The sequence below is a fragment of the Phyllostomus hastatus genome, unplaced genomic scaffold (assembly GCF_019186645.2).
Source record: "Phyllostomus hastatus isolate PE091 unplaced genomic scaffold, TTU_PhHast_1.1 phas_contig_17, whole genome shotgun sequence".
Taxonomy (NCBI): Eukaryota; Metazoa; Chordata; class Mammalia; order Chiroptera; family Phyllostomidae; genus Phyllostomus; species Phyllostomus hastatus.
Genome location: NW_025333664.1, coordinates 46801553 through 46828826, shown reverse-complemented (window position 1 = coordinate 46828826; position 27274 = coordinate 46801553). Strand labels below are relative to the sequence as shown.

Below are 27274 nucleotides of genomic sequence, written 5' to 3'. Positions count from 1 at the left end.
TTCTCTAAGATGGCTTCCGATCGGCTGCGGGGATTCTGGGTGCCCTCCAGGAGGAGCCAGGGCGGAGGCGGAAGCTGATTGGCCCGCGAGTGTCTGTAGCTGCGGTAGCTTGGGGCTGGGATGTGAAGGGTGGGAGCTCCTGCAGGCGTCGTCTCTAAATTGCAGCGACTGCAGCGAGGGCGGCTCGGACTAGGCCAGGGGGCTCCTTCGGCGGCCGGCCGTGTGGGCCGCGGGATGAGGAAGCGGACCGACGCCGTTGCCTTGGAGCATGAACGCTGCGTCGCCTTGGGCTCGTCCTCTCCGGGCTCGACTGCCGCGGTGCTGGACGCAGACTGCCGCCTGAAGCACAACTTGCGCCTGGCTGGCAAGGGGCCGGCTGAGCCGCGCTGCACCGAGGACAAGGACATGAAACGAGCGCTAGGCAGGTGAGGTGAGGGGCGGACCTGGCCCGCAAGCCACCCCTAAACCTCTCACGCTGTCCACAAGTTTCCTGCCAGCGCGAGTGTCCCACACCTACCATCCTTTCTTTCAGAGTCCTCTTCCGACCTCTTGCACGCCCTCCCCTCTCCTGTCTCTGACCCCCGCATCCTTTCCCCAAGTCCCTACCCACATGAGCACCCCTTCCTGCCCCCTCAAAACCCTGGTGTGCTCTTCTGCCCCCTCACCCACCCAGCACTCCAAATCGAGCCCTCATACGCTTTCCCTGGTGAGCCTGTACGAGCTTACCAAGGAAAGCACTGGGCTGGATGAGCATCTTACAGGGAGATAGAGCGGCAGGGAAATCACGACTCCGCGTGGGAGAGTAGGGGGATAGGGTGGAAGTAGGCGCCAGATCCTGAGAGCTGTGACTAGCTTCAAATCTTCTCCGTGTTGGACCCAACCCAGTGCCCCTCTCACTAGGTTGGCTTGTACCGAAGCTGACCGGTACCGGGTTTCTCATATCGGGAATTCTTCTAGGGTAACTAGTTGGCAGAAGTGGCATTGTTTGCTCAGAACTGCCAGACCTTTGGGGAAAAGTTAAATGGGCTGCTGGTGTCCAAGGGAAAGAAAGGGTGCACCGCATCCTCAGCTGTTGAAGGAAAACCTGTCATTCCCTCTGCGGTTGGTTCATGGTGCTTGAAATTTGTCCACTTGATTTGTCTCCTTGGAAATCTTCGTAATGTCGAGAAATCATGTGTTCTCCCTTCGCGCCGTAGATGAATAAGTTTATGTAAAACTGATTTCAAAATTGAGATAGGAGCATATTTCACCTGGCCAAATTTCTGTCCCATAAGCTGGTTTCTGAATTATTTGGCTGTTTGTAGAACATGTCATTCATGGCAGTTTTGAAATCCTGATGTTTCATGGTGTTGGAAGAAGTTAGTGTGTTATCAGGTGGTGAACAGTTTTTCCCTTTAAGGTGAACTGGAATGCCCTTAATTGACACTGGCCACTTCAGTGTAAAATATTTGTCCAACTAACCCTAAAATATCAATTGTCTAAAAGATCATTAAATTTAAAATATGAATATTTGGGTAAGTGAGAAAATTTTTTAAAGCGCCTCCCAGAAGGGCAAGGACCAACAGTATTTTTGTTTTTGTATAAAATTATCTAGCAACTAGTATCTTTTGTGAAACTAATGTCTTATCTTTTCTGTGGAAAGGTTTATCTACATTCAAAAATTATGATGCCTTTAATGCACTTTTACTAACAGGCTTGGCATAGCACTTAGATAGATTGGGAAATTTTCTTCCTTTAAAGAAAATCAAGTTGTGATGCACAGTAATGTTTGGAGAAACAATGCTGGCCTGACACCTTCCTTGAAAGATATACTGTATTAAAAGGATTTAATTATTTTTATTTTTGTATGGGGGACAAAGAGACATTCAAGTGGTGTTCATATCCATTGAATAAACAAAAGACTGTTCGTATAATAAAAAGAAAAGTAAAGGGCAGAAAGGCCAAATTTGTATGTTATACCATGGTTTCCTTCCCTATTGCCTGTAACTCTTCCGGACATTCTCTTGCTTTGTTTTCTCTTGTATCCAGGTCTCTGCTCAAATGTCACATCCTCAGAGAGGCCTTCCCAGACCAGCATATCCAAAATAGCCTTCATGCCACCCCTAACCCCTTGTTCTGTTTATTTTTTCTTCATTGCATTTATCCCTTACCTGACTTGATTTGCTTTATGGGTTGTCTCCTTGCCCACAAGAATGGAAGCACCATGAGAGCAGGGACATTGTTTTTTTCCTCTCTACTCTTCAGTACCTGGAACATAGTAGGTGGGAGAAAATATTTATCGAATGAATGACTATGATAAATTTCTAGAAGTGGAATTGCTGGGCCAAGAGGTGTGTGTTAACTTTGAAAGGTAATGCCTGAATGCCCTCCAAAGAAGTTATGGTGATTTGTAACTTCTCCAGCAGTGTCAGCTGCCTCCCCAAATATTGAATAGTACCAGATATTTTGATCTTTTCTATTTGATTGATGAAAATGACATCTGATTTGTAGCTTTAATTTGTATTTCTTCATTGTGAGGTGGCAGTTTTTCTGTGCTTTTATAAACTATTATATGCCTTTAGGATTATTTGTATCTTTCAAAACCCTTCTTTGTTTGGGGTCTTCAACACATTTCTTTCTTTTAAAAAACTGTTATTTATTTACTTTTAAAGAGAGAGGAAGGGAGGGAGAAATAGAGGGAGAGAAACATCGATAGGTTATCTCTTGCATACCCCTGACTGGGGCCCTGACCTGCAACCCAGGCATGTGTCCTGGCAGGATCGAACTAACAGCTTTTCAGTTTGCAGGATAGCACTCAGTCCACTGAGCCACACCAGCCAAGACTCTTTTAACTCTCTATTGTGTTCAAATATGCAAAAGCAGAGAAGGTGATAATGAATCTGCATGTATCAATCACTTCATTTCAACAGTTTTCCATATTTTGCCTATCTTGAATCATCTATTCCATTCCCCCCTCCATTTTTTTACAGTGTGGGAGACTAAACTTTTGAAATAATTGATTTCATCTGTAAATATTTCATGGTATGTCTTAAACAAATATGGACTTTATGAAATACATAACCCCAATGCTATTATCATATTTGTCAAAATTAATAACTTATTATCTAATTAATATCTAATAACCAATCTAGATACACCTCCCTAATTGTCTCAGAAATGTCTTAAGTTGGTTTGTTTTAAAATCCTGTACATTTCTTAAGTTTATTCCTAGTTGTTTTATTTTTTATTGTGATTTAAAATAGGATCCTGTCTTATGTTACATATTCTTAGTTGTTATATTTAATAATTTTTTTAAAAAAGTTTTTATTTATTTATTTTTAGAGAGAGAAGGGAGGGAGATAGAGAGAGAGAGAGAAACATCAATGTGTGGTTGCTGGGGGTTATGGCCTGCAACCCAGGAATGTACCCTGGCTGGGAATCGAACCTGTGACACTTCGGTTCGAGCCCACGCTCAATCCACTGAGCTACGCCAGCCAGGGCCCTATATTTAATAATTTTATAATTAGTAATTTATACAATCTTAATTTGCAATAGTTTTTGCAGTTGATTCTCTTGGATTTTCCAGGTATATTATCTTGTTAACTGCAAATAATAAGAATTTTGCCCCTTGTTTTCTAATTTATATTTCTCTTTTTTTTTGCTGCATTGTATTTCCAGAACAAAGTCAAATAATAAGGATGGTACTGGATATCTTTGTCTTGTTCCTGACTTTAATGAGAATGCTTTTAGTGGTTTATTGAATTGTATCAAATTATGTTTTAGCATCTATGAAATTATCATATAGATTTTCTCCCTTGACCTCAGTTATAGTAATAGACTTTATACTACAGAATCATCATTACTGAATCAACAGTGATAACTCTGTTATTGTGTAGTCAGTTACATTCTATTTAATTTACTTGTCAATTTAATACCAGTATTTGTGAAGCTAGTCTTTAATTTTCTTTTTTTCTTTCTTTTTCTTATTTTTAGATAGAGGGGAAGGGAAGGAGACAGAGAGGGGGGAGAAACATCAATGTCTGGTTGCCTCTCGCATGTCCCCTACTGGGGACCTGGCCTGCAACCCAGACATGTGCCCTAGTGTGGGAATCAAACTGGTGAACCTTTGATTTATAGGCTGACACTCAACCACTGAGCCACACCAGCCAGGGCTAATTTTCTTTTTTAATTTCATCTTTATCAAGTTATTTTAGTGTTTTCTATATCTTTATTAAAAAACTTTTCCTTTAGCCTGTTTAAATACTTTTGAAATGATCTGTTTCTTTAAATTTTGGTAGAATTCCCCTATAAAACTACCTAAGCCTGATTTTTTTAGAATATAGCACTTTAATTATTACAGTTTCTTACATTTATTATCTCTTTCTGGGTTTAGTTTTGGTGATTTATATGTTCATGGAAAATCATTCATTATATCCAGATTTACCTCTGTACCTAGGGCTATTTCCCTAGTCTTGTTCCCCATTTTGTATATGGTTCCCCCCACCACTTCTTTTTTTTTATTTAGGCTAGGCAATAATACAAACATATCCAATATTTACACATGCACTGAAGTGGATTTTGTCAAAGAAAGTTTTGTTTGTTTAATAATTCTGGGAGACCAGGATGATGCTGAGGGCTGCAGAGAAGTGGTGAGAATGTGTTCTATTCTGAAGGAGGCAGCAGCTATTGCACTCTCTCATGTTGTTGCCTGGCAGGAATGTGGGTCCAGGGTGGCCAGATCTTCCAGTCTCCAGAAGACTAACTTAACTGGTTCTGTGTGTGTGTGTGTGTATATATGTCTGTGTGTGTGATCTCTAACTTTTTAAACCTTGGAACTAATTCAGCAATTTTGGGGATTTCAAAAAAAGGAATAAAAGTGTTTTTTTTTTTTAATGTCTCAACTAAAGGGTTACTGTTAAATGTATGTAAATGTTTATCTAACTCACATATCTACCTTGCACTCCACAAGTGGGGAAACTAGGTATTTTTCTTTTCACAGTGTCTGGTTTGAGGAAGGGCTTGGCAAATAAGAGATTTTTGTGGGCCTTTCATGTTCTTTTTAGTAATTCTGGAGTTTGGGGAAATATGCATTAAAAGCAAAAGTGGTCTAAATTTGATCCTACCAAGGCAGTCATGAGATATACAAGTCTGTGTGTTTCAGTCAACTGGTCTTTATTCTTCGATTTCCAGCCCCCAGGCCAGATCTCCCTGATGACTGAGATCAGTGGGCTGCATGAGAGGTGTCATAGTGATGACCCTCATGTAAATACAGAAGAACTGAGGCATTCCCCTTCTTCTACCTTGACCCAAAGGAAGGGACTTTATTTAGGGCTGCTAATGGCTTCACCATAACTCAGAAAGGTGGATGACTGAATTAACATTTGTCTCCTTCAACATTAGCCTTCCTGAAGGTTAACATCAAGCTTGCCCTCTAAGCCTCTCTACATGGTATTTTTTTATCGTTTCTTTATATGAGAGGTTATTCTGAGCTAACTTTTATAGTTAAGGTCTGCCTTTTGCATCTCCCTTCTTCTCCCCCAGAGTATAGTTTGTGCCTGACTGTGACAAGCAAGGGGGCAAGCATTGTTTTGGAGCCTCAGCAGGAGACCTTGGTTGGGGACTTTGGAACTTAGCTCTTTGCTTGTAACTCCATCTTTCTTGGGACTTTGTGTCCTATAGCTGTGCTTGCTTCTCAGTTTTTTTCAGCCATTGTGTACTCTCCCTTCTCAAGGGAGTATCTATCTTCTGTAGTAACTGGACAAACAGTGCTCAAATGTGGAAAATATTTTGGAGTAGATTAAAAGCCTCTTTTTGTCCTGGCTGGTGTCGTTCAATAGATTGAGCATGGGCTGTGAACCAAAGGGTTGCTGGTTCGAGTCCCAGTCAGGGCATATGCCTGGGTTGCAGGCCAGGTCCCGAGTGGGGGCCATGTGAGAGGCAACCATGCATTGATGTTTCTCTCCCTCTCTTTCTCCTCGTCCCCTCAGAAAAAGAAAGAAATAAAATATTTTTAAAAATGTGTTTTCATTTAAAAAAAGCTTCTTTTAAAAAAATTTATTTATTTATTTTTAGAGATAGGGGAGGGAGGGAGAAAGAGAGGGAGAGAAACATCAATGTGTAGTTGCCTCTCATGCTGGGGCTACTGGGGACAAGGCCCACAACCCAGGCATGTTGCCCTGACTGGGAATCGAACTGGTGACCCTTTGGTTCTCAGGCCAGTGCTCAGTCCACTGAGCCACACTAGCCAGGGCAATTAAAGCTTCTGAAGACACTATCATGGAAACAGCCTTGGAAAGGAGTAGAGAAGATGGGTCATCTTCTCAGGGTTATGTTAACAGTGACAAAGACAGGATGCTGTTCCAGACTCATGATCCTCCTTCTTCTCCCATTAGAGCACTTTCCTTTCCAAATTGAAGTCTATAGGGAAAATTTTCCTGTAATAGGGTCTTGAAAAACTGGCAGATTGAGTGAACACTCTTCACCCAGGGATGGTATCTACAGAATTTGGATGTCAGTAGATTTATGCTTTACCAGGAATCTCTTTCAGCATGGAGAGTGGGTAAGTCATTTGTCACATCCTGAACTGAAGGTTGGAGTGGCATTGAGGATAGGGCATGCTGACACAGAGAACAATAGCAAGGAAGCCTTGACTAAGATGTCCGGTTAACAACAAGACCCATTATTTAGGCTTGGTACTCATTGTGGTATCATCCATCATGTAGAGAAAGGTAAGCTTATATAGATAACTAAGCTCCCAGTGTTTTCAGGTTCTGTGGCTTGGGGTGAGTTGCTTAACTTTCTGAGTTTGTTATGTCCTCTGTGATGTGGGGATGAAAATACCTTGTATGTATGATTGGGGTAAAGCTTAGATATATCAGAGAGCTGGCACACAGTGAGTACTCATTTAATGGCATCTTCTACTATGGTCACTCCATGATCATTACCATTATTAGTAATTGGAAGTATTGAGAAAGCTTTGTTAACCTAGGTCAAGAAGCATTTCCCCCGCCCCACCGCCCCACCGCCCCACCTTTTTTGACCCCAATCTTATAGTATGTCTTCTCATGGAAGTTTTCATGCCAATAGTTGTCATCATGATTAATTAACATATATGTTGGTGTTAGGACATTTATAAACTTTTGGTCATTCAACACTTTTTTCACCTGTTCATTTAGCAGTTTGAGTACCTGTTATGTACAGTAACTTTTTTTTTAAATAAAGATTTTATTTATTTTTAGAGAGGGGAAGAGGGAGAAAGTGAGGGAGAGAAACATCAGTGTGCGGGTGCCTCTCATGTGCCCCCAACCAGGGAACTGGCCTGAGACCCAGGCATGTGCCCTGACTGGGAATTGAACTAGTGATCCTTTGGTTTATAGGGCAGCGTTCAATCCACTGAGCCATACCAGCCAGTGTTGTAGTAACTCTTCTAAGTACTAAGGCTGCAGTGATAGATTCAGTTTATGTCTTATGGACTTTACATTCTGGCAGGGGACACAGATGACAAACAAATAAGTACATGTTGCATCAGATGATCAGAGCCTGGAGGAGAAAAGTAAAGCCAGTAAGGAGCAGCTACTGTTATGTACACGATTTCCGTGGCTGGAGGCCTTTCTTATAAGGGGACATTTGAGTGGAAGTCACTAGCTGCTCAGAGTAAAGAAATTCCTTGATATGATACCTGTCACTGCCATGTCACTCTGACTGCTCTGAGGAGGACACACTGAAGGGACAAGATGAGCAGGGGGACCAGTTGGGAGTCATCCAGGCAGCAGATGATGCAGGCTCAGGCCTGGGGTAGCTGAGGAAGTGAGAAGTGTTGCATTCTGGATCTGCTTTCAAGTAAGTGTCAACAGGATTTGCTGATCCATCAGTATGAAAGAGTGTGAGGAATGTCAGGATTGTCTTCTGAGCAATGGGAAGAATGAAGCTACCATGTGCTAAGATGGAGTGATTATGGGGGAGCAGGTGCTTTGGGGAGTAATGAATTTTGTTTGGGCATAGTGACATGCTTAATAAATGTTCAAGTGAGTAGACAGCAGGAGTTTGAGTTCAGGAAAGAGTTAGAGCAACATCTGACCATTAGACTCTAAATGATGTTCAGAGTCATGACAGGGGTCATAGACTGGGCCTAGGCCATGCATGGTTAGGGGCTGGGAAAAGAGGAGGCCCAAGCCAAGGAGACCTGGAGGAAGTGAGTTGGAAGAAGGAGATCTAGGAGGAAAGAGTTGAGGCAGTCACTTGAAGAAAGCCTGTTGCAGAGGAAAGCAAGATCCGCTATTGGATTTGATAACATGGAGATCAGAGGTTGACAAGTGTGGCTAGTTGGTGTGGTGGGATCAAGAGCCTGATGGACTAGCTCAAGGGAGAGTTGGGGAGAAGTATAGCTTTTTCAGGGAGTTTTGCCATGAAAGGGAACAGAAATGAGGGGGTAGCTGGAGTGGGAGGAGGTTCTGACCAGCATTATTAGAGGCCTTAGTGTGCTCATGGGGAAAGTCTAGCAGTGGGGAAGAAAGACTGGTTCTGCAGGCACTGTGGGCATAGTGTCCCTGGGACCCAGCTCCCCAAGGCCAAATAGAGGATCCTCAGATAGGAAGGCAGGCCAAGGATGTTGTGAAAATACAGGGATTTGTTAGGGAAGCATTGGAAGTTCTCTTCTGGGTACTTCTTTTTTCTGTATGAAAGTTTGCCTGCCAGAGGGAGAAGAGGTGCTGCCTGTCTTTCAGTTCTCCACCTGGACCCTTAGTTTTCTGTTCTCAACCTGATCAGACATTATCTACCGTATTTGCTAAATTCTTATTAACATAAACAATCAAGTTGCTTAATAAGGACTCTTTAAACATGTAATAATTCAAAAATGAGGGAAAAAATGATTCCCACAGAAGTCATTTAATCCATGACTCACTGTGTATCTTGAGAAGCCACGCATGTTTTATATAGTGTTGCCCAGTTCTCGAGGGCCCAAGCAGGAAGGCAGCAGCTCCATGAAGTGCCTGCACAATCCCAGTGAGGAAATGGTTAGAACTGGGTTTGAGGTGGAGGTAGAAATAAGATCAACATGAACTGAGGTCAAGGTAGAGTGATTATTGGGAACCAAGTAGAATTCTTACCTCTTAGGTTTTGCTAATACATAAATAGCTAAGTTTCTAAATAGAATTGGTTTTGAGGTAGTACGTGTGGACTTCAGTTGTCTTAATCAGGTGTGATCTGTTTACCAGATATGGAAATGTTCTGAGTGGGTAAAAAGAGGAGTGCATGGATGGCTGTCAGTGTAAGGAGTTTCAGAAGATTAAGGCTTTTTATTTTGAAAAGATGAAGGCAGAGAAGGTTGTCATTGAAGGAATATGTACAAGCGTATCTCAGGAATGCTTGAATTTAGGGTTTATTCCTGAAGCTTGAAAGAAGCTACCCTGAGCTCTAAGGCAAAGAAAAGAAAGTTCAGATTGTTTTCCGTTATTCCTAGACTTATAGGATTTCCACATAAGATTTAGATATATTGGGTGAATTCATAATGGGAAGGAAAAAACAGTTCATTTCGATGCTGCCGTTCAGGGCCCTAAAAGAGATATTGATGCGGACTGTGGTCAGCAGGGTCTGTGTGTTGTGGCTGCAATGAATAAATTCACATGGACTACAGAAGTCCTGTGGAGAAAAAGGGACAGCATGGCTGCTCTGTAAGTGAGACAGAGGGCCCCAACCCCTGGCGAGAGAGACTTTTATTGCTTTCCTGGGTACATTACGTCAAGGATGGTCCTCATTTACTATGCACAGGTTCGCTTTAGATGATTACCTTTTACAGATAACAAAGGAGAGGATGTTGCTAATTACTTCAAAGAAAAGGATGTATGCAAATGTAAGGGGAAAAGTGGTTGAACTGGTTATACTCTGTACTTGGGAGGTTTAGCACAGATTTTAGGAAGTTACTTTAAACATACGCAGTAAACATTTGCTGCCTCAATTCAGGGTGAGGGAGTTTTAGCAAAAAGCGAGCCTCAGAGCAGCCCAGGTACAATGCAGGCCTGATTCCCCATGGGAAAACCGATCTGTGGGCCTGGGTCCTGTGTGCCAACTCTCTCTCTCTCTCTCTCTCTCTCTCTCTCGCTAAAACAATCTGGGCTACATTCACCACTTCCACACGGACCGGTTTTTAGTCAGGATCGCTATAGATCCCACAAAGCTTGCTACCTGCCAGTCTCTTATACGATCCTGGGAAAATAATTTGCAAATGTAGCAAAGTACACAAAGCATTAACAGTAAGCAACCAGCAGCTCCAAAGCCCCACACTCTCAGGTTAAGTCCTTCAAACCAGTTTTTTTGGGTTTAGTCACTGAGATTGTCAAGGAAGGTTTGAAAAACCTCTTGCTTATTCAGGCGTTGAACGTCCTGCATCTGCTGATGTAATTCTAGCTGCAGTTTATCAATTTTTCCTTTTAAATTGGCAGCTAAAGCCCCTCTTAGGTGACGTTGAATATTGCTTCAGGAGTACTGGCTGGAATTCCACTGGAGCTGGGTGACGCACAGCTTGGAGAATTCTGGATCAGGAGAGTCCAGTGGGGCAGAGGTGGGTCGCCGCTAGGGAAGTCTTTTCTATGATATGGCTTTACCCTCTTTGCCAGCAGTCCAAAGGTCCTTCTGGAGAGAAAACATAAGCATACCTCTTCCCCAAGTTAATAGTTCAACTGGCCTTCTCATTTTCCTTCCCCTAACAGGTCTTTGTATAAGACCAAGGGGTGTGGGCCTGCAGGACTGTTTTGCACAAAATCTTTGTCTATGGGTGACTAAATTATCATCACAATTCAAAAAATTGTATGTATATATTGCCAGCATGGTTAACTTCCTGGGGGTTTTTTCCTGAAGATATATGGCTTTTAACTTTCATTCATTCTCTCCTAATGTGTACAATAGAGACTCCCTACCTTTTAATCAGGATTTCTGCTATCCTGATCCCAGAATAATATATTGTTCTTACCTGAAAGTGGCCATGTCAGTGCTGGATGTTCAGCAAGCAGTTATTGTGCCAGCAAAGGCCATTCTCAGCACTGGAACTGTAAAGATGAAAGAAGACAGTACCTATCCCCAGACAGTTTGTTGTCTACCCATTATAATGCATGGCAACCATCAGCTCTTTTTTTCTTTTTTCTTCTTTAGATTTTATTTTTATTTATTTTTTAGAGAGAAGGGAAGGGAAGGAGAAAGAAAGGGAGAGAAATATCAAGGTGCCAGAGAAACATCCATCAGTTGCCTTTTGCTCACCCCGAGCCAGCAACCCAGACATTTGCCCCAACCTGGAATCAACCAGTGACCTTTAGGTTTGCGGGATAATGCGCAATCCACTGAGCCACACCAGTCAGGGTGGCAGCCATCAGCTCTTAATGCTCAAATATTTTAATGATGTCTATAGTAGAGATGAAGTGCAGGAATGGCTGGAGATGATTAGTCTGACCTCACATTCATCCTTTGTTGCTCTTACTTTTTTTATGTGCTGATCTGTCTTCAGAGTATCTCATATTTTGGGCTCTCACTTTATTGACAAGATATAATACATCTGTGGAGTACTGAGGTATCTGTAGATAATAAGAAAAATTCTCATATTTTGGGGACACAGGACATTTTGACAAGGCATGTCATGGCAGAACCTATAGGAAGGAACATAAGAAGACTGCTATTCTAGGACATTAGATATTTAGGTTAGGGTTCCCAAAGGAAAGGACTGTTACACCAGTGTAGGCCACCTGGGAGCCCACAGGGCCTCAAGAGAAAGCTCCGGGGAAATTCTGCAGGAATCAAGGCGGGGATCTCTTGGTGTGAGGCTACCCTAGGGGATGACATTTGCCATGGCGAAAGGCAGCTCTTGAGGCACCCTCTCTGGCTCCCTCTGCTCCTCTCTCATTTTAATTTTTTTCTAATTACAGAAGTAAAAAAGATTTCTTAATAAAAATTTAAAAGAGAAGATAATTGAGAAAATGGAATTCCCCTGGATAATTGCTATCTACATTATAGCACATATCGAGGATATTGCTTGCATGTTTGTTCTTTTATTCATCTAATAAGTACTGTGGGCATACTGTGTGCTAGAGGATGTAAATAAAATGTTGCATAAGTCTGGGGCCCAGACTTATGGAGTTTACGTTCTCATGAAGAACAGAGATAACACAAAGCTACCAGGTAAATAAGTTTTCTAGGGGTAGTAAACTATTATGAAGAAAAGTAAAGCGAAGTATTGTTAAAGGATGACAGGCCCCAAATGGCCATATGCACCAAACCAAGAGTTAAGTTCAGTTTGGGCCCTCCCCAAAATAGAATCTTAAACCAGTCAATCAGGAATTGTATATTAGCACTAGTTAGGTCATCTGCCTGTCAGACCTCTGCAGTCCCCTAAAGGAAAATGACCTTGCAACAACCAACCAGCCTTTTTGCCCAGTACAATTTCCTTGTCCCTACTCCCTAATGCCTGTAAAATCTTTTATGTTTACAGCTTCTAGGACCCCTTTCTGTCTGCTAGATTGGATGCAACCTGATTTATGAATTACTGAATAAAACCAATAACATATTCAAAAATACACTCAGCTGAATTTTTATTTTTTATTTTATTTTTTAAAAGATTTCATTTATTTTTAGAGAGAGGGGAAGGGAGGGAGAAAAAGAGGGAAAGACATTGATGTGAGAGAGAAACATTGATTGGTTGCCTCTGCTATGTTCCCTGACTGGGGACAGAACCTGCAACCCGGGAATGTGCCTTGACTGCAAATCCAACTTGCATACTTTCGCTTTGTGGAAGGACGCCCATCCAAAGGAGCCACATCAGTCAGGGCCGAATTGTTATTTTTTAACAGTAGGTAATGCAGTTATGTGTAAAGTACTTGAAAATGAGCTGTACTACAGTGGTAAAACATTCTTGTCTCTGCCAAGAGAATAAGGCCTTTTCATAGCAGGACACCCAGCTATTCAATTATGCAAACATCCTGTGATTTTTTTGTTTGTTTTTTTCTCTTGGAACAGAGACATTTGAGTATTGTTCTTGTATATTTTATTAAGATTGTTTATTATTATTATTATTATTATTAAGATCTTAAAGTTTTCAATTTTGTTGATTGAAACTGCTCCCAATACTGATTGTTCAATTAAAATTTTGAAGATTGTTCTTAAGGTTTCCACCTGTAATATGAGAATTTAATCCAACTTTTAGTCTGGGAGAATGAATCTTGACTTTACTCTTTTGTTCCTTCTGAGAGAATATAATGAAATATTATAATGGAATATGTATGTGATATAATGAGGTATATATTATAATATAAAATATAAGTATACTGTCATATAGAATATATATTATGAGTTATATTTATTAATATAATGAGATATAACCTAAAACTCCTTAATAATTTTCATGGTTACAGTAGTGGAAAAATTGGTGAAAACCAGATGTAGACACATTTTAAAAGAAATACAGGACTTCCACTTCCAACCATGATGGTGTAACAGGCATTGAATTTAATAATCCCTCAAATAGTCACAACAGCAACAACAAAAAAACAAACAAAATGCATGAAACAAAAGTTTAACACTGGGCACCAACAACAAGAGATAGTAGTCTCAGTGACAAACAAGGTGGAAGAGCCCTGTGATGACCAGGGCTTACTGCAAGGAGACAGTTTCCCTGCTTCAGTACAGAAAGGGAGAAACTGACATGGAGCCTGATACACTCCCTGAGTTGTGGATAAGGTGCTGAGAGTCTGGAGAGACCTACATGGCTATGGTTTATTGGACACAGAGGAGACAGGAGACAGGCACAGAGACGTTTGCAGTGGGGCCACCTTGGGTATTCAGTAGAGCACTAATCAGCACATGCATGTGAAGAAACTATCTGAGGCTGGGAAAAGAATTTCAAAGGTTTAGAAAGAGTAGTTCCAGTTACCTCTAACAGGACCATAATTCCCAGGAAATTTGGTAGAATGCTCAGGAAAATCATGCTCCAGTAAGGAGCACTAGACTGAGCAACACTCTGTACCATCCTAACAAATCTGGACCCACCTAATGAGACCCAGAAATATCACTGTTTCCAGGTAATTTAACTGCATCCTCAAACAAGATTGTAGGAATATAAAAATATGCAGCACCTAACAAAGTAAAATTCACAATTGTTAATATCCAATGAAAGATTTATTAGTTTGCTTGGGCTGCCATAATAAAGTACCACAGACTGAGTGACTGAGACAACAGAAATTAATTTTTTTCACAATTTTAGAGGCTAGAAGTCCGAGGTGAAGGTATTGGTAACATTAGTTTCTTCTGTGGTTGCTTGCCTTGGTTTGCACGTCTTCTCCCTATGCCTGTAATTGCTCTTTCCTCTGTGCATGTGTTTGTCAGAGTCTTATTGGATTATGGCCCACTCTAATAACTTATTTACCTTTGTAACTTATTTACCTTTTAAAAGACTATTTCCATTTATGGTCAAGATGGAAGTATAGGTAGATACATTTCACCTCCTTGCACAACCAAAGAGAATTATAACTATTATGTCAAAACACATAACCAGAACCATCAGAAATTCGAGCTGTGTAGAAGTCCAACAACCAAGGATTTAAACAAGCCACATTCATCCAGACTGGTGCCAAAGTCAAAGCAGCTCTACCTAATACACAGAAACAAACAGGTAGGCTGTCAAATTGAGGAGACAAAAAAGTATGGTCCAAGTGAAAGAACAGAGTAAAACCCCAGAAAAAGAACTAAATGAAACAGAGATAACCAACCTATCAGATGCAGAGTTCAAAACACTGCTGATCATGGCACTCAAAGAAATCAATGAGTGCAGCAAAAATGTAAGGGAAGAAAGGAAAGTTACACTAAGTGAAATAAAGAAAAATTACACACACATATACACACACAACAGAGGAGAGGATGAAGCCGAGAATCAAATCAACGATTTGGAAAACAAGGAAGGAAAAGACATTCAGTCATAACAGCAAGAAGAAAAAAGGATTAAAAAAAAAACAATGAGGATAGGCTTAGGAACTTCTTAACCTTTTTTTCCCTTCCTTGTTTTCCAAATTGTTGATTTGATTCTTGGCTTCATCCTCTCCTCTGTTGTGTGTGTGTGTGTGTGTGTGTGTGTGTGTGTGTGTGTGTGTAGATTTTTCATTTCACTTAATGCAACCTTAATTTCTGCCTGGGTTGTTTTTATGTTGTTGAACTATCCAGTGAGTTCCTTGAGCACGCTGATCACCAGTGTTTTAAACTCTGCATCTTGTAGGTTGCTTATCTCATTTTTGTTAGTTCTTTTTCTGAAGTTTTATTCTGTTCTTTCTTTTTTTATTATATTTTATTGATTATGCTATTATACTTGTATCAATGTATCCCCCTTTGCTGCCCTCCACCCAGCATACCACACTCCCTTAGGCAATCACCACGCCATTGTTCATGTCCATGGGTCATGGTTTTAAGTTCCTTGGCTACTCCATTTCCTGTACTGTACTTTATATCCCCCTGGCTATTCTGTAACTACCTATTTGTATTTCTTAATTCCCTCATCTCTTTATCCATTCTCCTATACCACCCCCATTTCACAACCATCAAAACACTCTTCATATTCATGATTTTGTCTCCTTTATTGCTTGCTTAGTTTGTTTTTTAGATTCAGTTATGGATAGGTGTGTATTTTTTGCCCTTTTTTTGTAATAGTGTTGATCTTTTCTTGAATAAGTCCCTTTAACATTTCATGTAATAATGGTTTGGTGATGATGAACTCCTTTTGTTTTTTCTTGCCTGGGAAGCTCTTTATCTGTCCTTTGATTCTAAATGATATTTTTGCTGCGTAGACCAATCTTGGGTCTAGGTCCCTGCTTTTCGTAACTTTGAATATTTCTTGCCAGTCCCTTCTAGCCTGCAAAGTTTCTTTTGAGAAATCAGCTGACAGTCTTATGGGAACTCCTTTATAGGTAATTATCTGCTTTTCTGTTGCTGCTTTTAAGATTCTCTCTTTATATTTAATCTTTGGCATTTTAGTTATGATGTGTTTAGAGTGGGCCTCTTTGCATCCACATCTTGTTTTGGACTTTGTGCTTCCTGAACTTGTATGTCTATGTCCTTCACCAAGTTAGGGAAGTTTTCTCTCATTTTTTTCAAATCTGTTTCCAATTTCTTGGTCTTTTCTCCTTGTGGCACCCCTATGATGTAAATGCTGGAACCTTGAATTTGTCCCAGGGGCTACACTACCCTCATTTTTTTTTTATTTTTACTCTTTTGTTCTGTTTGGTTGTTTTTTCTTCATGTCCCAATTCATTGGTTTGATTCTTGGCTTTATTCACTCTACTGTGGTTTCCCTATAAATTGTTCTTTATTTCAGTTAGTGTATCCTTCATTTCTGACTGGATCTTTTTTATGCTGTTGTCATCCTCACTAAGTTCCTTGAGCATCGTTATAAACCAGTGTTTTGAATTTTGCATCTAAGATTGCTTATCTTCATTTTGTTCAGTTCTTTTTCTGCAGTTTTCATCTGTTCTTTCATTTTGGCTTGTTTCTTTTTCTCTTCATTTTGGCAGCTGCCCTGTGTTTGTTTCTATGTATTAGGTAGAGCTGCTTTGACTCCATGTCTTGGTAGTGTTGCCTAATATAGTAGGTGTTCTGTAGGGTCTAGTGGCACAGCATCCCCTATTGCCCAAGCTGAGTACTAGAGGTGTGTCCTTCATGTGGGCTGAGTACGCCCTCCTCTTGTAGTTGAGCCTTGGCCGTTGTTGGCAGGTCAGTGGGAGGGATTTACCCATGCCAGTTAGTTGCAAGGATTGGCTGTGACCACTGACCACCAATCTCCACCCTTTCTGGGGAATCAGCTGTGCAGGGGCATGGTGGTGGTGCTCCGATACGGTCTGTAGCTGCCCACAGGGTCGTTGGTCTTGGGATTTTTCAGGTGGTTCAGGCCAAGTCCAGCCTCCACCTGTGTTTTGCCCAGGGCCACCCTTCCTGAGCAATAGAGCAATCTGAGATGACTGCTACTTATGCTAGGATTGGAGATTCCCAGAGGAAGCCAAGCTGTGAATCTAGGCTGGGTGCTGCTGCTCGTGCTGGGCCTGGAGTCACTTAGCAAGATGTATGGGGGTTGGGGGTTCACTGAGGCCAGCTGTTGCTTGTTTGAAAGGATTTAGGAAGTTATGAAGCTTGACTCAAGACCAGCCGTTCATATGGAAAAGGCACTGTTAACAGATGTAAGTTGGATGGGACAGGGCCTTAGACTGAGACTCCATCAACCTGGATCTAGCCAGGTTGATGGAGTCTCAGATGTAGCACCCGCCTGCCAGCTCAGTGGCTCTGCTTACCTTTCTGTCTGGGAGTAAGCTGTCCCCCAGCATTTGCTGGGTGCTAGCCACTTCAGTTCCTTCCTGTGTGTAACTTGCCTTTCAAGCTGCTACCCTGCTGCTAGAGCTCAGACAGAGTGAATCTGAGTTTGTGATTGGGTTCTTTAAAAGGAACTGCTTGTGACTTCAGAAATTTCTTCGACTGTCCTAATTCCTGCTGCTTCTGAAGGCAGAAGTTATGGGGACTTGTCTTTCTGACTCTGGTGGCCTGGGCTGAGGGACCTGGTGTGGGGCTAGGACTCCTCACTCCCAAGATATCCCCCCAAATTTTTATCCACCACACTTATGTGTGGGATCAGGCCACTCCACATCTCAGCTCCTCCTACCAGTCTGGGTGGATGTGGTTTCTTTAATTCCTTAGTTGTCAGACTTCCATTCAACTCAATTTCTGGTTCTGAATGATGGTTGTAGTATAATTTAGTTGTAATTTTTATGTGGTTGTGTGAGGAGGTGAGTGGTGTTTATCTGTGCTGCCATCTTGACTGGAAGTCTCTCTGTTCTTTCATTTAGGCCATATTCCTCTGTCTCCTCAATTTGACAGCCTCCCTGTGTTTGTTTTTGTTTATAAAGTAGAGCTGGCTCTCTGTCTTAGTAGCATGCTCTATTGTAGAAAAGCATACCTGTAAGTTGTGTGGGGCAGAGCCTTAGGTAATTCTCAGGGCAGGGCAACCTGTGTCATCACTCTGTAGCTCTGTGTGGGGGAGTGCTCAGAGAGGGGACAATGCTGCTACTTGGCCTCTGCAGTTTCGCCCAGGAGGAAGCTGTTCCCCAGCACTCACCATATTGCTAGTCACTTCAGTTTCTCCCTGTATGCCACTGGTGCCCTTCCAGCTGTTGCCGTGGTGCTGAATCCCAGAGGGGGTGAGTCTGCATAAGTCTCAAGTCCATTGTGGGCCTTTTAAGAGGAGTCTCCTGAGAATCCTGCAGTTACTTTGGCTGCCCTAATCCCCACTGGTTTTTACAACCAGAAGTTATAGGGACTTATCTTCCTGGTGCTAGAACCTTGAGGTGTGTGGTCTGGTCTTGCATGGGGATCCCTCACTCTGAAGTATCCTTTCCAATCTGTATCCCCAACATGTGGATGTGGAACTGCCTATTCTGCAGCTCTGTGCCTCCCTACACCACTCCTTCTCCCCATGCCTCTCATTGTCTCTCTGAGCCTGTGTGCATCTCCACATCTTTGCCCCTACCACTGGTCTGGATGAATGTGGCTGATTTAAATCCTGTGTGGATACTTTAAACCCTTTTTTTAAAAAAATATTTTGTTTCCATCATTGTTCAAGTACAGTTTTCTGCCTTTTACTCCCAATCCCGCCCACGCTCCCAGCCCTCCCCACTTCCCTCCCATTAACACCCTCCCCCTAGTTTTTGTCCATGTGTCCTTTAAATTTGTTTCCGTGAACCCTTCCCATTGTCCCCTGAAATTCCCTCTTCTCTTCCCTTTCTTCACTCTCAGCCTGTCCTCTATTTCAGTGTCTTTGGTTATATTTAGCTTGTTTCTTTGTTTTGTTGTTTAGGTTACTGTTAAAGGTGAGATCATATCGTATTTCTCTTTCATTGCCTGGCTTGTTTCACTTAGTATAATGCTTTCCAGCTCCATCCAAGCTGTTGCAAAGGGTAGGAGCTCCTTCTTTCTTTCTGCTGCATAGAATTCCATTGTGTAAATGTACCATAGTTTTTTGATCCATTCATTTACTGATGGGGATCTTGGTTGCTTCCAGCATCTACCTATTCTAAATCGTGCTGCAATGAACATTGGGATGCATAGGTTCTTTTGGACTGGTGTTTTCGTATTCTTAGGATAGAGTCCCAGCAGTGGAATTGCAGGGTCAAAAGGCAGATCCATTTTTTAGTTTTCTGAGGAAGATCCATACTGCTTTCCATAGTGGTTGTACCAGTCTGCAGTCCCACCAACAGTGCACTAGGGTCCCCTTTTCTCCACAACCTCTCCAGCACTTGTTGTTTGTTGCTTTGTTTATGATGGCCATTCTGACTGGTGTGAAGTGGTATCTCATTGCGGTTTTAATTTGCATCTCTCTGATAGCTAGCAATATTGAACATCGTTTCATGTGTCTTTAGATTTTCTGTATGTTCTCCTTGGAGAAGTGTCTGTTCAAGTCCTTTGCCCATTTTTTAATTGGATTCCTTGTCTTCTTAGAGTGCAGTCGTGTAAGTTCTTTATATATTTTGGAGATTAAACCCTTGCCTGAGGTATCATTGGAAAATATGTTTTCCCATACAGTTGGTTCTCTTTTAATTTTGATACTGTTTTCTTCAGCTGTGCAGAAGCTTTTAATTTTGATGAGGTCCCATTTGTTTATTCTTTCCTTTATGTCCCTTGCTCTAGGAGACAAGTCAGTAAAAAAGTTTCTGTGTGAAATATCTGAGATTTTCCTACTTATGTTTTCCTCTAGGACTTTAATGGTGTCACATTTTATATTTAAGTCTTTTATCCACCTTGAATTTATTTTTATATATGGTGTAAGTTGGTGCTCGAGTTTCATTTTTTTGCACGTGCCTGTCCAGTTCTCCCAACACCATTTGTTGAAGAGGCTATTTTTACTCCATTTTATGTTGCTGTCTCCTTTATCAAATATTAATGGGCCATGGAGACTTGAGTTTATTCCTGAGCTCTCTGTTCTCTTCCATTGGTCCATGTGCCTGTTTTTATGCCAGTACCAGGCTGTTTTGATTACAGTGGCCTTGTAATATAGTTTAGCGTCAGGTATTGTGATCCCTTCTACTTTACTCTTCTTTCTCAAAATTGCAGGAGCTATTCGGGGTCGTTTATAACTCCATATAAATTTTTGAAGTGTTTGTTCTATGTCTGTGAAATGTGCCATTGGTACTTTAATAGGAATTGCATTGAATGTGTAAATTGCTTTGGGTAGTATGGACATTTTGATGATATTAATTCTTCCAATCCATGAACACGGTATATGTTTCCATTTGTTTGTGTCTTCCTTGATTTCTTTCCTGACTGTTATGTAGTTTTCTGAATATAGGTCTTTTACCTCTTTGGTAAGGTTTATTGCTAGATATTTTTTTTCTATTTGCTATTTTAAATGGGATTTTTTTCCTTGATCACTGCTTCTGCTGTTTCATTGTTGGTGTACAGAAATGCCTTTGATTTCTAGATATTGACTTTGTATCCCACTGTTTTGCCAAATTCATTTATTAGGTCAAGCAGTTTTTTGGTAGAGTCTATAGGATTTTCTATGTATACTATCATGTCATCTGCAAACAGTGACAGTTTTGTTTCCTCCTTTCCTATTTGGATGCCTTTTATTTCTTTTTCTTGTCTGATTGCGGTGGCTAAAACATCCAGTACTATATTGAATAGAAGTGGTGAAAGTGGACAGCCTTGTCTTGCTCCTGATCTTAGTGGAAAAGATTTTAATTTTTGCACATTGAGTATGATGTTGGCTGTAGGTCTCTCATATATGGCCTTTATTATGTTGAGGAATGCTCCCTCTAGTCCCACTTTGCTGAGTGTTTTTATCATGAATGGGTGCTGTACCTTATCAAATGCTTTTTCTGCATCTGTTGATATGATCATGTGGTTTTTGTCTTTGCTTTTGTTTATGTGATGTACTACATTTACTTATTTTTGAATATTGTACCATTCTTGCATCCCTGGAATGAATCCCACTTGATCATGGTGTATGATCTTTTTAATGTATTGTTGGATGCGGTTTGCCAGTATTTTGTTGAAAATTTTAGCATCAGTGTTCATCAGTGATATTGGCCTGAAGTTTTCTTTTTTTGTTGTGTCTTCATCAGGTTTTGGAATTAGGATGATATTGGCCTCATAAAAAGATTTTGAGAGTTTCCCATCATTTTGGATTTTTTGGAAAAGTCTGTGAGGGATACGGGTTAGCTCTTCCTTAAATGCGTTGTAGAATTCTCCTGTGAAGCCATCTGGTCCAGGGCTTTTGTGTGTTGGGAATTTTTTGATTACTGCTTCAATTTCTTTTGCTGTTATTGGTCTGTTCAGGCTTTCTGCTTCTTTTTCATTGAATTTTGGAAGATTATATTTTTCTAGAAATTTGTTCATTTCACCTACGTTTTCAAATTTCTTGGCATACAATTCTTGGTAGTAATTTCTTACAGTCTTTTGTATTTCTGTGGTATCTGTTGTAATGTCTCCTTTTTCATTTCTGATTGTGTTTATTTGAGTCTTCTTTCTTTTTTTCTTGATGAGGCTGCTTAAAAGGCTTGTCAATTTTGTTTATCTTTTCAAAGAACTAGCTCTTGGATTCCTTGATCCTTAGAATTGTGCTTTCAGTCTCTATGTCATTTAATTCTACTCTAATCTTGGTTATTTCCTTCCTTCTACTTTCTCTAGGCTGTCTTTGTTGTTGTTCCTCGAGTTCTTGTAGACGTAGGGTTAGGTTGTTTGTTTGGAATGTTTCTAACTTATATAGGTGGGCCTGTATCGCTATTAACTTCCCTCTCAGTACTGCTTTGGCTGTGTCCCATAATTTTTGGGTTGTTGTGAGATCGTTTTCATTTGCGTCCAGAAACCTTTTGATTTCTTCCCTAGTATCATTCTTGACCCATTCATTGTTTAATAGCATGCTATTTAATCTCCATAATTTTGAGCGGTTTGGGGTTTGTTTGTTTTTTTCAGTTTGGTTTCTAGCTTCAGTCCCTTGTGGTCGAAAAATGCTTGGTATGATTTCAATTTTCTTGAAATTCTTGAGGCTTGTTTTGTGTCCTATAATATGGTCAGTCTTTGAAAATGTTCCTGGTACGTTTTAAAAGTACGTGTACTTAGCTTCTTTTGGATGGAAGGTTCTGTATATATCAGTAAAGTCCATTTCATCAAGGGTATTGTTCATTGCCACAATATCTTTGTTGATACTTTGTTTGGAATATCTGCCCATTTTTGATAGTGGGGTGTTAAAATCCCCCACTATAATTGTGTTGCTGTCCATATCTGTCTTGAAGTCCTCTAATATTTTCTTTATGTATTTGGGTGCTCCTATGTTGGGTGCATATATATTTACAATATTTATGTCTTCTTCATGGATTCTTCCCTTTAGTATTATGAAGTGACCTTCTGGGTCTCTCTTTATGGACCTTTTTTGGAAGTCTATTTTGTCTGATATGAGTATTGCTACCCCGGCTTTTTTTTCCTGTCCATTTGCTTGTAGATTTGTTTCCAGCCCTTCACTTTCAGCCTGTGCAGGTCTTTTATCCTGAGGTGAGTCTCTTGTAGGCAGCATATATGTGGGTCATTTTTTCTTATTCATTAGGCTATTGTATGTCTTTTGATTGGAGCATTTAATCCATTTACGTTTAAGGTTATTATTGATAGGTACTTATTCATTGTCTTTTATGTACGTGTGTTCCTCTCTCTCTGTTTTCCTTCCCTTCCTTAAAGCAGTCCCTTTAGTATCTCTTGCAGAGCTGGTTTGGTGGAGGTGTATTCTTTTAGACTTCTTTTGTCTGGGAAGCTTCTTATTTGGCCTTCTATCTTGATTGAGAGCCTTGCTGGATAAAGTAGCCTTGGTTGCAGACCTCTGGATCTCATTACTTGGAGTATTTCTTGCCATTCTTTTCTGGCTTGAAATGTTTCCATTGAGAAGTCAGCTGTTAGCCTTATTGGAGCTCCCTTATATGTTACTTCCTGTTTCTCCCTTGCTGCCTTTAAGATTCTCTCTTTGTCTTGAAATTTTGCCATTTTAATTATGATGTGTCTTGAGGTGGGCCTCTTTGGGTTCCTCTTGATTGGGACTCTCTGTGTTTCCTGGATTTGTGTGACTTTTGCTCTCAACAAATTAGGGAAGTTTTCCTTCATTACTTTTTCAACTAGGTTTTCGATCTGTGGCTCTTCTTCTTCTCTTTCTGGTATCCCTATTATACGGATATTATTATGTTTCCTATTGTCTTGCATTTCTCTTAATCCCTCTTCATTCTTTCTGAGCCTCTTTTCCTTTCTTGCTCTTTCTGGGTGTTGTTTTCTACTTTGTCCTCTAGCTTGCTAATCCAATCTTCTGCTTCATGGATCCTGCTTTTCATTCCTTCTAGTGTGTTTTTCAGTTCAGAAATGGTATTCTTCATTTCCTCTTGGCTCTTGTTGAGAGTTTCTATTTCTTTTTTCATGTTTATGTAGTTTGCAGTGAGATTGTTGTAGCTTCCCTCTAGTTTCTGATAGCTCATTGTGAGTTCATTGAACTTCCTGATAATCATTGTTTTGAAGTCACTATCTTATAGTTGAGTTGCCTCTATTTCATTTAGCATTTTTCCTGAGGCTTCCTCCTTTCCCTTAATTGGAGGGTTTTTTTTTTGTTTTCTCATTGTTCGTGGGTTTCTTCTTGTTAGCCTGTTTCTTAAATTGATCTGTTCTGGTTTCCTGAGTTTATGGTGTGAACTTCTGTGGTACAATACTTGTGAGATTCAGTGGTGCAATCTCCTTCGTGTATCCTGGTGTTCACAACTTCCCCCTACTCTTTTTTGTGATCCGTTGGAGGAGTAAGGCAAAATGGTTTAAGACAGGAAGACAGTATACTATGATATTTACATTAGCAGCCAGCAGAGAAGAGATGGGTTATCCTTTGGCTCCTTATAGTGTTAACTGTGATCCTCCACTCCACTATCCACGTTTTAGAAAGAATGGAAAGAAGGTAAGACTCTTATTGGGGACGAAAGGATTGTTAGTTGGATCTAGCAAGCTGTGAGGCTGTGGGAGGTCCGATTCTAAGGTAGGGTTGGAATAAAGATTAGTAAGTAGGAGTAGTGTGTAAAAGAATAGAGACAACCCCCACAATAGTATAGTTTAGGAAATTGCAAAGTGGGCTGAGATCAGGTAGGGGTATTAAGTAGTATTTACAATTGTATAAACTCGGTCTTATTAACAGTAATAGTAAAGCGACAGCCTTGTGGCAGAATCGATGAGATCTAGATAACAAGAATAAAGAGTATAGAACCTTGAGAGGTGTACTAATGGAACACAGATGAAGGATAGTAAATTATCAATACACTGTGACTGAGATACCAGGCGGAACCTATCAAATGACAGTATAACCAGCCAAGCAAAGAAGATTTTACAGAAAGAAAAAGAATACCAAAATACTATTAAAATAAAAAATGTTGCATAAGTGAGAAAAAGATAATACAAATTTACAGTAACTTGCAAGATAAGAAAAAAAAAAAGCAGAAGATGGAGTGCCGGAGAGATAAATTTGGAGTGGAAGGAATAATACTAGGATGATGGAAGAGAAACATAACGGATTGGGAGATATAAAAATAATAAGAATTGAAAAATAAAATGTCACTTAAAACACAAGATAAAATCAATCAACCAACAACAGCCACAAAAGCAAAACAAAACAAAACAAATAAAACCTCTTGTTGGTTTCTAACTGGCCAGACCAGTTTTTCTGATCTTGCTGGCTTCAGCTGGCTGAGGTTCCTTTGAAATGCTTATCACTCTTCCCAGGCAAATCTCAGTAAGTCTGTCAGGTTCTATCCCCAGGGCCAATCTGACTTTCCCCTACAGGACCCTGATTGCTCCCAAGCATACTCTCTCTCCAGGAGCTCACTGCTGTGTTGTTCCCGGCTTCGGGGTCCCTGCAGGATTCCAGCTCTATGATCTCAGGAAGCACCCGCAACGTTTTGGGATTCAGTGTGCCCTCTGGGAATCGTAAAAGGGCGCGCCCCTTCACCAAAGTTTTGAGTTTCGGGCTCTAGGAATGCACTAAGCGCCATGTCCCTTCCAGGTTCACAGCACGAGAGTCAGGATTGCCAATGGGGCACAAGCTTCCACAGTTCAGCACTGCAGGCTCCAGAAACCTGAGAACCCCTGCGCCCTTTCCTGGATTGGGCCTGTGATGTCTGGGTTTTCTACCAATCCACACTCCCACGGTGCTAGGGGTGCGGGCGCACTTCCAGGCCTCCCCTGGTCGTGCCAGCAGGCTCTGGGGTAGGTGTTCACAGACCCTGGGTGATTTTTTCCTCCCAGTCCAACTGGCCTCTCTGTGCCTTCAAGCAACAAGGTCTCCCCTGGTGTTGCTCAACCCCCATATTGTGGGGGGGGGGGGGATAGGGAGCAGCAACTCCCCTCTCCCAGGAGCCCTGAGGCAGACCCAGGAGCCCTGGGCCTGGGGACAACAACCCCCCTGGTCCCCGCGCCCATCCCTGGGTCCCTTTTGTCCTGAAGCAGTCTCCGTACCATCTGGTTTTTCAATGATCGCAATAATTTTTGATGTCATGTTTTCAAAAATGTTTCGGTAACCTAGGCCACTTGCTCTTTTTCTCCACTGATCCGCGAGTTTCCCTCCTCTTCACAGAAGCCGAGAAACACGCTGCCTAGAGTAAAGCCACCATCTTTTCATCCCCTCTTTAAATCCTTTGTGGTCAGACTTCCATACAACCCGATTTTCTGATGAATCTGGGTAATATTTGTTTTGTAGTCTAGTTGTAATTTTTGCTGTAGTTGTACGAGGGAGGTGAAGCATCTTGACTTACACCTCCATCTTGACCCTCACCTACAATTCTTTTTTTTTTAAGATTTTATTTATTTATTTTTGGAGAGAGGGGAAGGGAAGGAGAAAGAAGGAGAGAAAAATTAATGCGTGATTGCCTCTCATGCATCCGCTACTGGGGACCTGGCCTGAAACCCAGGCATGTGTCCTTACTAGGAATCAAACTGGTGACCCTTTGGTTTGCAGCCTGTGCTGAATCCACTGAGCTACACCAGCCAGGGTTTTCCTACAATTCTTTACCAAGTGAAAATATCTTTGAAAAATAAAGACAGTAAAGAAGTTTTCAGATATATAATAGCTGAGAAAATTTATTATCTGCAGACCTACACTTGAAGAAATATTAAAGGATGCCCTTCAGGTGGAAAAAAATTATAGCAGATGAAAATCTGAATCTACAGTGAATGAAGTAAACTGAAAATGTCAACATGAGAAAATATTATAAGCTGTTTTTATTAATACTTTCTTAAATTTCTTTAGATGCAAAGTTATTTATGCAAAAATAACAACAGTGCTTTGGGAAGTTGAAACATATATAAAATTAAAATTCCTCACATCAAATGCATTTAGCCTGGGAGGGAATAAATAGGAGTACACTGTTTTAAGGTATTGATATGTGAAATGATATAGTTTCACTTGGATGTAAATGTGATAAAAATGGATAATGTAAACATCAAACCAACCCCTAAAATAACAAAAAAGAATTAATAACAACCCAACAAAATAAATAAAATGGAGTCATAAGAAATGGTTGATTAATTCAAATGAAGGCAGGAACAGAAGAAAAGGGGAACATACAGATTTAACAAATGAAAAACAAATAGCAAGCTAGTGTAAATATCCAGTTAAAAGGCAGAGATTATCAGATTGGATAAAAAAGTGATAGCCAACTATATGATACATCCCCCCAAAAATGTATTTAAAATATAACCCAAAAAAGTTGAAAGTAGAAGAATGGAAATATATAAATACGTATATACCATTCTAACACTGGTCAAAAGGTAGCTGGGGTGGCTATATTAATATCACACAAAATGGATTTTAGAGCAAAGATAAAAATCTGTGATAAACAAGATTATTTCCTAATGACAAAGGGATAAATTAATCATAAGAATATAATCCTAGACATTTATATATATACATAATTGATAAAGTGTCAAGATGCATAAAGGGAAATAGAACTACAAGGAATGAGACATATTCACAAATTATAGTTAGAAATTTCAATGACAGATAGAAGTAGGGGGGGCAGAAAATCAGTGAAGACTTGAGCAACACCATCTACCAACTTAACTAGATTGATAGTTCTCCCCAAAACAACAGATACGCATTCTCCTCAAGTACATATGGGACATTTACCAAATACTTACCATATTCTAGGCTGTAAAACAAATTGCAATAACTTACAAGAATTTAAGTCATGCAAAATCTGTTCCCTGACCATAAGGTATTGAACTAGAAATT

At 40.6% G+C, this 27274-nt stretch overlaps 1 protein-coding gene across 2 annotated transcripts in view; it reads left to right on the top strand.

The window, feature by feature from the left end:
- The first annotated feature begins 89 nt into the window (after positions 1-89).
- ABHD12 (abhydrolase domain containing 12, lysophospholipase) overlaps positions 90-27274 on the top strand; it is an 83946-nt gene continuing 56761 nt past the window's right edge. For both annotated transcript variants that reach the window (XM_045832847.1, XM_045832848.1), the window contains exon 1: positions 90-425. In XM_045832847.1, the coding sequence (XP_045688803.1) occupies positions 235-425 (191 nt within the window). In that variant the 5' untranslated portion in view covers positions 90-234. The remainder of the gene's footprint in view (positions 426-27274) is intronic.